Source organism: Stenella coeruleoalba, assembly GCF_951394435.1.
Source record: "Stenella coeruleoalba genome assembly, chromosome: 1".
Classification (NCBI taxonomy): Eukaryota; Metazoa; Chordata; class Mammalia; order Artiodactyla; family Delphinidae; genus Stenella; species Stenella coeruleoalba.
The window spans coordinates 146,725,731-146,740,568 of record NC_137169.1 but is presented as its reverse complement, the minus strand read 5'-3'; the positions used below and the strand labels follow the sequence as shown (position 1 = coordinate 146,740,568).

General features: G+C 36.7%; 1 protein-coding gene across 1 annotated transcript in view; it reads left to right on the top strand.

Moving 5' to 3' along the window:
- Positions 1 to 14,838, top strand: part of ACBD3 (acyl-CoA binding domain containing 3) — a 34,297-nt gene that overhangs the window by 5,651 nt on the left and 13,808 nt on the right. Inside the window, exons 2-4 of the mRNA XM_079920137.1 lie at positions 10,688 to 10,829; positions 11,475 to 11,615; positions 14,457 to 14,615. Coding sequence (XP_079776263.1) covers positions 10,688 to 10,829; positions 11,475 to 11,615; positions 14,457 to 14,615 — 442 coding nt within the window. The remainder of the gene's footprint in view (positions 1 to 10,687; positions 10,830 to 11,474; positions 11,616 to 14,456; positions 14,616 to 14,838) is intronic.

Genomic DNA, 14,838 nt, shown 5'->3' with positions numbered 1-14,838 from the left:
GATTTAACATTTGCCTGAGGCCTCCCCTTTATTTACTGCACGTGCAGAAAAGTATATAAATCATAAATGGTGCTTGATGAATTTTTACAAAGTGAGTACACTTTGGTAACCAACAACCAGAAGGAGGTAATGTTTACTGTTATCAGTTAGCTAAAACGAGAGCTACTCTGGCTCAGTATTTAGGAAGTTGAGTTCTGGAGTGAACACTACCTGGGGTACTTTTTCCTAGTTTTGCCACTCAGTTGTTTAAAATCTGCCTTCCTTTACTCAAATTGTTGTAAGAATTATAAGAATTGTGTGTGTGTGTATATATATATATATAAACTCTTAGCAGAGTACCTAGCAATTGGTATTCTGTGACTGCTTATGTTGTTAAAGAGGAGAGATTACCAAGAATTTATTAGAGAGTGTGTTGAATTTATGGGGGGGAGATCAACTTTTATTAAGCACTTTGTACATGCTAGACAGTTTCCAGAGTTTCATACTCATTAACTCAGAAATACTGCATTTATTATACTTTATTATAAGTAGTATAAGAATGTATCAGTTTATTTCTCAATTGAACATGGACGAGATGTGGTTTTAATTTTAATATTTCTAGAAGATGGATTTTATTCAAAGTGTATTCTCTGCCAGGCAACAGTGATAGGGCCATGAAAGAAAACAGATTTGAGCTTAGGCTGCTGTGGGGGAAATTCTGTATCTGCAATGAGAGAAGGGGGAGGTGGTCCTGCTATCTTCCACACAGTTCAGACAGTCCCTGGATACTGCTTTCAGTTTGAGGCATCATTCTTTAGGGTTAAAGACAAAATGGAGCTCATTCAGAAGAGAGCAACTTGTATAGTGTGGGAATTCGAATCCCTGCCATCATTATCATGATAGCTGCTGTTTAATGAGTGTCTGCTCTACTCAGGCACTGTATCAAGACTTTGGAACACATTATTTCTAACTCTCACAAGAAATGTGAGAAGTTATTATCTCCATTTTATTGATAGCAAAACTGAGGCTAAGAAAGGTTATCTGTGTCTGTGTTATATACTTAGTATAATAGCAGAGCTGGGTCTTTAGGAGGTATGTATGAGTGAATAAGCTGGGAATATTTAGCCTAAAGAATAGAGAACTCAGGGCAAATATGATGTACAGTATTTTGTGGCTTTTTTTGAGGTCTGATCTGTTAGATGTGTTTTATTTAATGCCAAGGACTAGAAATAGATCCTGTGGATAAAATTGAGACAGATCTACTCAGAATAAAGACCTAAAATAAAAATCACAGCTATCCAAACATGGAATAGGCTGTTTGAGGCAATGAATTCCCATCACCAGGAAGTGTTCAAGCATACGTTAGCAGTAACTAGGTGGGTATGCTTTGATTTCTTTATCTTAATCTTTTATGTATCTACTTCAGGTTTTTTCTTTGTTGTTACCGTGCGGCTTATATAATATAGTTATACTATAAAGTACTATACTGTAGTATAAAAATATAGGTTAAACTGATGACTTCCATAGCATACAGTAACTCTATTCTTTCACTTCTCCCTCCCTCACATTTTAGACTATTGATGTTACAATATACACCTTTTTATATAGTGTGTCCAGTAACAAATTATTGTAGAGCAAGTGGTTATGTAGAGAGGATTTGAACTTTGGTTGTGCAGTTCAGTCGTCTATCTTTAATATCCTTTCCAACCCATAGATTTTATTGGCTTTCATTTCATCAAATAAAGGCTAGAAGGAACATTGAAATAATTTGTTACCTTCCTCTATCTTCACCTCCAGAGAGAAGAGAAAAATATTTCTCAGTAAACTTACTCTGACAGTTGACATGTGAGACTAATAACTTTTTGTTTAATTAACTTCAGATGGAAGGGTAATCTTTCAGAGCTTTGGGCTTGGTAACTGTGATTATAACGCTATTATCAAATTATTCATGCTGTCTTACTAGAACTGTAAAGTTAGATACTTACGAATTTAATAGAAATGTAATCTAGAAGCCATTTCTCTCTTTATTGGGAAAATGTGTTACCACAAATTTAGTGGCTTAAAGCAACACATACTGTTTTATAGTTCTGGAGGTTAGAAGCTCAAAGTGGGTCTCACGGGGTTAGAATCCAGGTGTCAGCAGAGCTCTGTTCCTTCTGGAGGCTCTAGGGGAGAATCTGTTGCCTTTTCCAGCTTCGGGAGGCCAGCTGCATGCTTTGGCTTGTGGCCCCTTCCTCCATCTTCAAAGCTAGCAGCATAACATCTTCAAATCTCCGTCTGACTCTTCTTGCTCTCCCTCCATTTATAAGGACTCTTGTGATTACTTTGGGCCCACGTGGGTAGTCCAGAATAAGGTCAGCTGCAATCTTAATTCCCCTTTTTCCTGTAACCTAACATATTCACTGGGATATAGGTTCTGAGGATTAGATGTGGATATCTTTGGGGGGGTAGTATTACTATGCCTACCACATGTTATAATGTCTTCTGAGCTGATTACGGAAATTGAGCATATGAGTTTACTCCTTTTACCTTTTTATCAAAGTGAAAACCAAGGCAATTTGAAAGGTCAAGTTGTGCTATAAAATTTATAAGGAAAAATAGCCAACTCCGTCTCTCTTTTTTCCCATCTCCAAGACCTTCTCCCCCAAGGCAACCACTTTCCATTATTTTAACTGTTTCTTCTGGTATTTGTCTCCATTTTCCTGCTGCTTCTTTTAATTTATTAATTATTATTATTTAAATATTTATTTATTTGGCAGCATCAGGTCTTACTTGTGGCACGAGGGATCTAGTTCCCTGACCAGGGATCAAACCCAGGCTCCCTGCACTGGGAATGTGGAGTCTGGACCACTAGGGAAGTCCCTGCTTCTTTAATTAAAAAAAAAAAAAAGAGAAAGAAAGAAAAAGAAAAAAGTAGCTTATACATGTATGCCTCTCTCTTCCTTCTTCCCAAATTCTTAATTTTATAATATCACATTTGTGATTAAATCAGTGTCAGTTGTTTCTATTTGTGTTATTCATACCTGAGACAGATCTTGCACTTTGATTATATTTTGGTTCTCATGCAAACTCTTTGTCTTTTGTGTAGTTAGAGGTAATTATCATTTTTTTCTCTGTCCTCAGGTAAACTCTTTTTTTTAAGAGACATCTCTCCTAGATATCCTTAAATTTTTGATTCAGTCTTAGCTTTCTACCTTGTGAGTCTCCGCCCACTGTCATCCTGAAAATTACCTTCAACTCTCTGTGGTGTTGGAATTCCTTCTCCTGGAATTCCTTATTTTCTTTTAGACTTTCTCTTTTCCTGTTGGAAATTTCTTTCAGCCTTTTTTTTTCCCCTATGTTGGGAGCTTTCTCAAATGTCCGGTGATCCTTGGGTATTCATTCTTGTTAAAGGGTGAGGCACTGGAGAGCCAATTGTAACCTTGAGTACAAGCTTTTATTGTGGGTAATGAGGCAGAAGTTTCATCGGGGAACCCTCGACATCAGTGTCTTTCAAACTAGTACGTGTAAGTCTTTTATTTTGTGCCAGTTTTTCATGAAAATATTCCTGTCTCCTGCCTGGAGTGTATGAATCTAGTTGGCCAGCATTTAGGCACTAGACAGGAGAAGGGAGGGTGGGTGGAAGTTGTTTACCATTTACCAGCATAACTTTCATTTCATTTCTCTTTTTAGTCCTGCAGTTCACTCTCAGGCTGGTGTTCTCCTACCTGGAGTATCTGTGATTCGTGTTCTCTAGTGTACACATCCAGACCTCTGCTAAGTAGGGGCAAGGTAGCCATCTGCCTGCTTGGGATTGCCAAACAAAATGGGAGGTAGGGGTACCTGCTTTTTAGATAGTTTTTATTTATATACATATATATGTGTGTGTGTGTATTTGTTTGTTTGTTTGTTTTACTTCCTGGCCACGCCCCGAGGCATGTGGGATCTTAGTTCCCCAACCAAGAACGAACCCGAGCCCCCTGTATTAGAAGCGTGGAGTCTTAACCACTGGACTGCCAGGGAGGTCCCTAGATAGTTTTTAAACCAAAACCCCTGTTTTTATCTAGACTTCAGCTTTTAAAGAACCTGGTACCTTCAATTCCCGAGCCTTTCCAGGGTTCTCTGAATTGGCTTCCTTTTTCCTTTTAGTGGGGTTTCATTGAGGATCAGATGTAATTGTGTGTGTTCAGTTCACCATGTTTAACTGGAAGTTGAATTTTATGTTTTCAATCCTTTTAATTATATTCGAATTTTTAAAATATTTAGAAATCATTTGGCTTTTGCATTTATTTCTTCCTTTAGTCCAGGGTCAGTAAACATTTTCAGTAAAGGGGCAGATAGTAAATATTTTAGGCATTAAGGACCGTATATGGTCTGTGTTCATATTCTTTGTTTTTTGTTTGTCTATTTCTGCTTGTTGTTTAACAATTCTTAAAAAAGATAAAAAACATTCTTAGCTCACAGGCCTTAAAAAACAACTGTGGGCAGAATTGGTCTAGTTTGCTAATCCCTGCTTTAGTCTGTCTCCTTTAGGTAAAATAGATTTTTAACCTGACTTTTGGTCTTCAATTTTATAGAAAATAAACTTTTTAATATAATTGTTGCTGGACAGATGCCAACAAGTGATCCCTTTTAGTCCATTTGATTGAAAGTGGCTAGCTCTGTACGCACGCTTCTCCAGGTAGTAGCGATGGTCATTTCCTGCCTTTCATTGATGTGTTTTCACACGCTTGCATCTGAAAAATAGCTCTGCCGCTTCTTTCCAGCATAATTTATATTTGTCTTTTTTTGTTGCCATAGAAAGTGCTTTTCCAAATTGATTGAATTTAATGACTTTGTACTAATTAACTCTGTAAGTGCAGGGACCGAGGATGATGCCTCTCTTCCTTACTGGCAGGACTGAAAGAGCTTTCCTTTGGGAATATGGTCTTGGCTAAAGATCTTTGAGTTTCAGCAAGGCTTTTCTGTCTGTTGCAGTTATGGTAGTTATAACTTCTTTCCTGCTAACTACGTTTAATGCCCTTGGAACCAGAAATAATTTTAGGAGAGGGAATTCCCTGGCTGTTCAGTGGTTGGGACTTGGTGCTTTCACTGCCAGGGCCTGGGTTTGATCCCTGGTCAGGGAACTAAGATCCCACAAGTCGTGAAACAAGGCCAAGTTAAAAAACAATAATAATAATAAATAAAATATATTTTTTAAAAAAGAAATAATTTAGGAGAAAATTATTCTCATCTAACGCAGAAAAACTAAATAAAACAAACCTTCGTGGTGTGTGAACTAGAGCCATCTGAAGAGTAGGAGAGAAGTAACTTTTTTGTGATACTATAATAGTCTGCCTAATGATATTGATTGTGAAGGGTTTTCATTTTCTGTTTTCGTTGAAGTTTAGAATGTCAACATGATGTGGGCTGTCCTGTACTAAAGGTGGTTGGGATTCTTAGTATATCCTTCTGGGTTTTGTATATTCCTCAGGAGAGAATAATTGATCTGTTAATCTCGTCCCAAAGGCTGAAAAATAAGTTGCCTTGACTTTTTTTTTTTTTTAACATCTTTATTGGGGTATAATTGCTTTACAATGGTGTGTTAGTTTCTGCTTTATAACTGCCTTGACTTTTTAAAAAGGTTTGTTAAAAAAGAAAAAAAGCATATGTGTATTTGATATAAAAGTACATATGCACATTGGAAATCTGTGGAAATAATAAATGAATAAAGAAAAAATCTGTAATCCAATCTTTCAGAAATAATTATTAGTATTAACATTTTGGTGTGTTTCCATTTCTTTGGTTTGTATGTGTGTGTGTGTGTGTGTTTAAGACAGATTTAGTTCCCAGCTAGAATAATGACGAATAAATTGAAGATTCAGTAATACGTATTAAAGGAAGGATTATAGCGCAAGTCTTAAAACTAGCAAATGCATAAAAGATTCTATGGAAAGGCCAGTAAAATTCGCAAGATTGGATGTACTGTTTTGCTCATTTTCACAGAACTTGACCTGTACAGCCAGTTTCTTCTTTAGAGAGATTTGTTGGGTGTGGTTTTGGTGTGGTGAGTGCCTGTTTACAAAGCGTGTGCTTAGTGCTGGCGTTCATGGTGGTGAACAAATTTATGTGAGTGCTTGACAGAAACTTACACTTAAAAACATATTCCCCTTTTGAAAAATTAATTCCGTCAGGCATAAAAAGGGCAGATGTTAAAATGACATCCAAAAATCCTGAAACCCCCCCTCCCTCTGTTGATGAGTCACCTTTTAGGGTCAAGGTTAGCCTAACACCTTGCTGAATAACGGGTACAGTTTCCTTGTTGACTCACCCTCTCCCATGGTCCCCGATTCTAGTTTGAAATAAAGGAGCAAATTTATCACCTCATAAGAAATGGACCCTCCCTCCATTAGAATAACTTTATAGTAGTCATATTTTTAAAATATTTTTTTCATACCCACTAGTCCTATCTGTTAGCTTCAGATCATCTCCCTAAAGCAAATAAGAATTCTTGTGTGTGTATGTTTGAAAATTGCTGTATTACATGACTACTCAGAAAAGTGTTTGGTCTTCCAGTGAATAAAGTTTCCATCTGACTTTATCTTTATTGACGTTTATTTGGGTCAAAGCAACCACTTTCATAGAATTTAGACTTTTTTTTTTTAAAGGAAAAAACAAAACAAAATCTCAGGGATCCTGATTGAACAAAACAAGGAAGTTATATTCTGCTATGCACTCTACCTCCACTGTTTCCCAGGCTCACTACACCTATTTTTTTCTTGAATGACCAGCAGCATATTTTTCTTTTATAAGGCTCAAGATAAAATGAATAGGTAGGTTGATGCCTTTTTGGTTTTAAAAAACAAAAACTTTCTAAATAATAATCTTTCAATTAATAGGCTAAGATCAAGGTTGGAGCTGTTTTTCAGATCATCACTTTTGGGGGAAGTAAGAAGAAAGTTGTCTGTGCTATGTTTCTCTGAGACATAATTAGCATAAGAAAACTTTTGGTGATTAGTATGTACAAAATTAAGGTAGATGGTAAAGGAAGCTTATGGGCATCTTTAAAATTGGAGAAAGGCTTTTTGGTAAAAAGTTGCCACTATTGTTTCACATTTTTTAGCACCCTAACATCTTAGAATACGGAGTTCTGATAAGCTAATTTTGTAAGAAAAATCTTAACTGTAATTTTTAAAAAGAAAGATCTATATGTGTAATCACCCATTTTTACATAGTTATAAACCTAGTATCTAATTTTTATTCTACTTATTTAAATTAATACATCATAAATATATTCTCTAAAACGCTAAAAAGCCCTTATATTGTTATTTTAATAGCTGTATAATCTATTCAGTGGATTACTATAAGCATTGCGTTATTGTTGAATAATTAGGTTTTTAATTTTAAATAATGCAGCAGTGAACAGGTATAACACCGTGTTTCTTGCTAAGATAATTGTTCAAGGCTGTATTTAGAAAAGATTCATTGGGAAGTGAATGAAATAAGGAGCACCTCTTTTAGACTTGTTGGGTTTTATTTTTTATTTATTTTTTTAAAATTAACTAATTTATTTATTTTTGGCTCTGTTGGGTCTTCGTTGCCGCACACAGGCTTTCTCTAGTTGTGTCTAGCAGGGGCTACTCTTCGTTGCAGTGCGAGGGCTTCTCATTGCTGTGGCTTCTCGTTGTGGAGCATGGGCTCTAGGCACATGAGCTTCAGTAGTTGTGGCACACGGGCTCAGTAGTTATGGCTCACAAGCTCTAGAGCACAGGCTCAGTAGTTGTGGCACACAGGCTTAGTTGCTCTGCAGCATGTGGGATCTTCGCGGACCAGGGCTCGAATCCGTGTCCCCTGCATTGGCAGGCGGCTTCTTAACCACTGCGCCACTAGGGAAGTCCCTAGGCTTGTTGTGTTTTACATGAAAGATAATGTAAAGATGTATTTCAGTTTTGTAAGCTCTCATCTGTTTTGCTTTATTTTGATTATATACTATGTTCGAATTAAACGTAACTACTGGCCCAACCTAGAGTTGGAACAAGTCATGTTATTACCTCTGACATAATTTTATTTTTTCCTTAACTCTAAAATAATTGTTCCTTTATCTCAATATAATTTTTAATAATTTGTTTACAGTATATATATACCTGAAATATGCACCTAAACACAATTATATACTGTATTGCCAAGCTATACATTTTTAATTGAGCTCAGTAGTTTGTAAACTGCAGGAGGGCTATGAATCCTCGTGTCTAGCACAATGATTTGCGTACAAGGGCTCAATAAATATTTATTAAGTTGAATGAATGAATGTAAAAAAGGGCTTATAATTTCCATCATTGATTGAAATAGACTTCTAAGAGTTAGATTTTAAAATGAGGATTGCGTTTTAGTTGGTAAATATAGACCTATGGATAATTCTGTTCTAAAAGCTTTAGAGGAAATTCCTACTCTTCGTGCTAACTGTTTAGTGATACTGTTTGCTCAGTAGCAAAGACAGATGGCAGGTCCGCAGGTTTCTGAGTTGTTTTGATTTTTATTACATAAGTAAGGTCAGTGCCACAGTTTTGTCTTTTTTCCAAATATTACATGAATTCGTGCTTGTTGAAAAAAATGCAGATAGAAGTACGTATGTATAATTCTTTTCAGTTCCCACCCACAGTGTTGCCAATCACTTCCCCAGAGGCAGTACCTCTTAACAGTTTAGTTTGTTCTTCCACATATTTTCCTTTGAAAGATTAAAATGTTTCTAGTTTTGGGACTTCCCTGGCAGTCCGGGGGTTAAGACTCCACACTCCCAGGGCAGGGGACACGGGTTCGATCCCTAGTCTGGGAGCTGAGATCCCATATGCCGCACGGTGTGGCCTAAAGAAAAAAAAAACTATAAAATGTTTCCAGTTTTCAATTTTCTGATCACCACTCCTGATCTTAGCCCCCTCCCACTTTCTCATTCTTATCTTTTTAGTGTGACTCCTTCTAGATCTTTTTCTTTGCATTTACATTCATATAAATGTACCTATAGAATATATATGTGGTATGTTGACATGTATTTCATCAATTCTAAGACTTACTATTATTTAAGAAAGAAAAACTGCCAATGATAACTGTAAAATACAATAGATTGTAAAAGCTAGTCTGATTTTAGAGATGTTAAAGTGTGGGTAGCAGAAGTACTTAGAATTGAGGATATATATTTTGTGCTATGATTGTATGTAGTTTTCTGCAGCTTGCTTTTTTCATTTAACAGTGTTCCCTTTATGTGTTTCATTTATACCACAGACTGAATATGACACATTATTTAGCTGTTCCCTTACTGATGAACTTTTAATTTGGTTACAGTAACCAGAAAAGAGCGCTGCAGAATATCCCTATATCCACCTCCTTTTGTGTATTTGGGAGTGCTTATCAAGGGTAGATGATGAGAATTGGAATTATTGGACCATAGGGCATCTACTTATAATTTTGGAATATATTGCCAAATTTCCTTCCAAGATAACTGTAACAGTTTATACTTTCAACATTAGTGTATGAGAATGGGTACCTGTTTGTCCTGTTCTTACCAACTCTTGATGTTACTTAACTTTTTAAACCTATCTGATGGCATTTTTTTAACCTATCTGATGGCAGAAAGCATCTTAGTATCTAATGGTTTCACTGTCCATTTCCTTGACTAGTGAAATTGAGTATCTTGGCATGCTTATTGGCAACTTCTGGTTTTTTCTTCTCCTCTGAGTTTCCTGTTCATATCCTTTTAAACCATATTCTTCTCTCATCATCAGTGATTTTCTTTTGGTGACCTCTGTGTACATGGATAAAATTTGTAGGCAAAATATACTACTTTCTACCTCCTGTTTTGTTTGTTTTGAAATTTGGTAATCTCTTATTATCATTAGAATCAACCAGTAATTAATCCTACCATTTATCAAAGAAGTAGAACTATTCTATAAGGACTTCCCATTTACCCAGTTTCATACTACTTCGGAATGTTGTTGGTGGTAGTTAAGTCTCTACAGGTCAAATTGGCTTCTCTCATAATAGCCCATTGGAAATCTGCCAGAGCCAGCCATAATATGAAGGAAGTAAAAGTATCTAACAGTTATTACCATTAATACTATCCTGTTACCTCTGAAGTATCAGGGGACTTTTCACTTTATTGGTAAACAGACTAAGAGGTTAAATGGTCCTACAGCTAGGAAGTGTCTGAGATGAGATCTAAACCTAGGCTGTCTGATTCCAAAGACCCTTCTACCACATCATAGTGCCTCAGTGGGATGGAGACGTTTTGAATATAGCCTTTCAAAGTATATGTAATTGTCTCTTATGTTAAAAATGCTTGATATAAAATTATTTTTTAAACTAAGAAATGATTGCTGAACATTTTTAACATTTGTAAAATATGTCAATTGGTGCACTAGTATGTGTGTCCCTACTGTAGCTTGACAGATTGGTTTCTCTTTAGTAGCGACTTTTTTTTTTTTAATTTAAATGTAGTTGATTTACTCTTTGTAGTAGTTTTAACATAAATATCAGTACTTAAGCTTTATTTTTAAAAAATTAATTCAGCATCAAGTGTTTCTATCTTGGCTTTGACTATTAAAATTTAGTACTTGAAATTAAAATCTCCCTATAGTGGGGTTTATATATATCACAGGCAATTTGTGATATACCTTACAGCAAAATTTCAACATATAATCCTGAAAATTATGTATTTTGCCAGTGCTAATTGTTTTCTTTGTATTTATTTTTCTTAAAGAAAAAGATGGCAAAGCATTTCATCCAACTTATGAAGAAAAGCTGAAGCTTGTGGCACTGCCTAAGCAGGTTCTTATGGGTCCATATAATCCAGACACTTGTCCTGAGGTTGGATTCTTTGATGTGTTGGGCAATGACAGGAGGTAACGGTGTTTTATTGTATAATGAAGTTAATGAGAGTAATGTTGAAAAGGGTACAAAGTAAATTGATTAAGATGTATATAACTGGCTCGTTAGCTTTAGAATAAGAACTAAACAAACATTTTTGCTTGCAGCTTTTGGAGTCTTCAGACGTTTATCTGTTTTTGGCTCGGAGATGTTTATGGCTAAATATTGTGGAAGAAGTTTACTCATCTGTTTATGAACATATGACAAGTACAGCTTCATTTGATTCTTCCTAAATGATATTTAAAAAGCCATTTACAATGTAGTAATTGATTCCCTTATTGGGACATACAGAGTTGTAACAAGAAAGAATATATTAAGCATTTTATTCAGTTAAGGCTAAACTATGATATAAGAAAAGTAAAACTTTGATACCTTTTACTGGTATGGAAATTGTCAGCAGTGCAGTTAAATTGTGGTTTACAACAGTAAGTTTGGTTTGTATGTGGCATATCTAATTTAGTAAATCACTATATGCTTGTTGAAGTTTTGAACCTTTTGTTTATAGTAGAATCATTCTTCATTTTAGTTATAATTGAGACTTGTTCATATTTAGGTTTAAATTAAATCAAGTTCTCATTCTATTAAGAAGAGGAAGTAACTTTTCTTGTTATTCTTCACAGGAGAGAATGGGCAGCCCTGGGAAACATGTCTAAAGAGGACGCCATGGTAGAGTTTGTCAAGCTCCTGAATAGGTGTTGCCATCTCTTTTCAACGTATGTTGCATCCCACAAAATAGAGAAGGAAGAGCAAGAAAAAAAAAGGTGAAGTTTGAAGGCACAGAATACTTTATCCTTGAGCAGCCTACTGCGTAGTATACTGATGCTTTTGCTTTATGGAATGTTTTAAATCAGGTGTCTTAGTTCCATTGGATCCCCACTTCTTATGGCAATTGCTCAAACTTTCTGATGTGAGCAGGTGTTTTTATTATGAGTTTTGAGGGGAGAGGGTTGGCTGCTTCCGTCTGGCTATACCTTTAAGAGTAACCACCCATCCATCATGGCAGCATTTCTTTTGTGTTGCTACACTAGGTTTCTGGGCAAGCACAGTAAGCTCAGCCACTCCCTTCCTCCTTACCCTCTGGTCTGATACACCCTTTGCTGCTGCCTCCCTTGGGTTTCTAGAATATTCATACTCCATATCATGGTTATCAGCTGTGCTACATGGTAGACCTTATATAGGCATTTCGTATTGGCTCTGGCTTCCAGATGGCTTATTATTTCCAGAGGTTGCATGGGGAGCTGCTGAATGTGCTGTTTGTATGTTTATGGGATTCTCTGTCATGATTGTGAACTCAACAGAATTATAGTTAGCCCTTTATTTATTTATTTATTTTAATACGTATTTATTTGTTTATTTGGTTGCACCAGGTCTTAGTTGCAGCAGGCAGGCTCCTTAGGTGTGGCATGCAAACTCTTGGTTGCGGCATGCATGTGGGATCTAGTTCCCTGACCAGGGATCAAACGCGGGCCCCCTGCATTGGGAGCATGGAGTCTTAGCCACTGTGTCACCAGGGAAGTCCCCCAGCACTTTATTTATCTAGAGGTTATATTTTCAAGAACTTTGACAGTCCAAAATTTCTAGGTAATGAAAATAATGCTGTAACACCAATTTTCCCTCAGATTATATTATACTTACTTTAGAAACAGTTGGTTCTCTGGTTTCCCACCTTAACCTGGATTGGAAATAACATTAGAAGAGAAAATAGCCTAACAGTGAGGGAGGAGACAGAAACCATGAAAAGTAGATGCAAGAATGATAAAACTGTGGCAGTCAGGGCTAATGTGAAAGTAAACTCTCTATCACTGTATTATGATGTGTACAGTTTTTATGCTTGCAGTTATAACTCCTGAGTTACCAAGAGACAGAGTATTGGGTGTAATTTATTTCTCTTTAAGCGAATAGAAAATACCGTAATACATTTCCAGAAGATACTTATCCAAAGGAAGATAGTTTTTAGCCAGAGAAAAAGTTTGATTCCTATGGGAATGGAATGAGGTTCCTTTACTGGAATTGATTTATGTGCTGCAGTCCATTGTGTAGTGATATTGGATCACTGAGGTGTAGCTGTGTCTTTGGAAGTAGTATATATTGCTTGTTAAGGTCTTTTTTAAAAAATATATTTATTTATTTATTTGGCTGCACTGGGTCTTAGTTGCAGCATGTGGGCTCTTTTAGTTGCAGCATGCAGGATCTAGTTCCCTGACCAGGAATTGAACCTGGGCCCCCTGCATTGGCAGCACAGAGTCTTAACCACTGCACCGCCAGTGAAGTCCCTTAAGTTCTTTTTTAATGATAAATTGAATACTTAAGTTACTACTCAACATGTAAAACTGTATTTTTCCTTTTAAAAATACACCTTTGTCATGAGATGAGGTCCATGTAGAATTCTTTTAAAGCATTTAAGACTAGACTTCCTCTTTCCTGAAGCTTAAGCTCTGGTTTATGGAACATCTTGCCCTGTGTACTATCTGTGACATATAAAAAGTAGGTCATGTTATTGCTGTAGTTTGAGACTTGGTTGTGGCTCTGGTGTGTTAATCACTTATAGAAGTTTGGGGAGAAAAGGGGTAACGCACACACTTCTCATGGAGGGCCATGAAATGGTGTCTCCTCTGAGACCCCTCAGAAGTCTTCTCTTTCATCCCATCTTCAACCTCCCTGCACTCCTCACAACTCTCAGCCTATATGGCCTCCATTCCTAGTGCAACAGAGTCTGCTCTCCCTCGGGAGAGGGGCTGTGGTGGTGAGCAAGAGCTGGGTAAGGGCTGCACCTAGATCCCCAACTGTTCTTTTCTTTTTTTTAATTAAAAGCTTTAATTTTTTTTTAAATTTCAGAAATTATACATGAATATAAGCAATATAAATGATTTTCCATTTATAGCAGTATATGAAGCACAAACTGAAAACCTTCCTTCCCACCTTACTTTTAGTCTCACTCTCCTCTCCGTAGATAATAGCGGACAGATTTAAGGTATATTTTTCCAGGCCTTCTTCTATTTATTTACCTGCTTTTTCCATTAAACATATATATTAAATGTCTTTACATATTGGGCCATGTAGTCCTGTTCTTTTTTTATGGCTACTTGGCATTTCAGGGTGGATTATTCATTTCTCTACACATTTGTTGTGTGCTTATTCTTTCCCACGCTGTGGTAAGCCCTGAGGATATAGCAGTGTGAGATGGGCAGTCTCTGCCCTTATGGAGCATGTACTTGATGAGTACGGCAGATGTATTGCTAACTTTATCACACAAATTTAATTTCAACCACAGCAGGTAGTATGAAGGAAAAACTTGTGGTGCTGTGAGCATATCTTAGAAGGGAGGTTTCAGGGTATCGTAATGTTTTAAGTGGTACCTTACTGATGGACTCCTTTTTCTGTTGCTGTGAAGCAGTCATTGTTTTTGCTGTGATCTGTATATTTTGAGATTGACTCCATATGATAAATTTCTCCTCATGAAGTATATGTATTTCAAATTGTGATAAAATTATCACATGATTCTCTAAAAAGCTTGTGTCCGTCTTCACTGGGAAAGAGTCTTAAATTATTTTTAAACGGGATTCTTTGTTTAGGGTTCATTCCCTCTGTCCTTTACCTTGTAGGAAGGAGGAGGAAGAGCGAAGGCGGCGTGAAGAGGAAGAAAGAGAACGTCTGCAAAAGGAGGAAGAGAAACGTAGGCAAGAAGAGGAAGAAAGGCTTAGACGGGAGGAAGAAGAGAGGAGGCGGATAGAAGAAGAGAGGCTTCGGCTGGAGCAGCAAAAGTACGCGTGCTGTGTGGCTTGTGTTTCACAGCGAGCAATGGATTGCCACACTGTTGTGCTTGACCGTTGACCATTGTGTGCCTTGGAATAATTCTCTGATTTGTTTGACTGGGAAGTCGACCAGCATTAGCTGCTTGCCATTTGTACCAATGATGTATTACCAAGGAAGGCCTCATCTTAAGCATCATTTGGTTGCGAATGAAGAATGTATTAGAAGGATTTG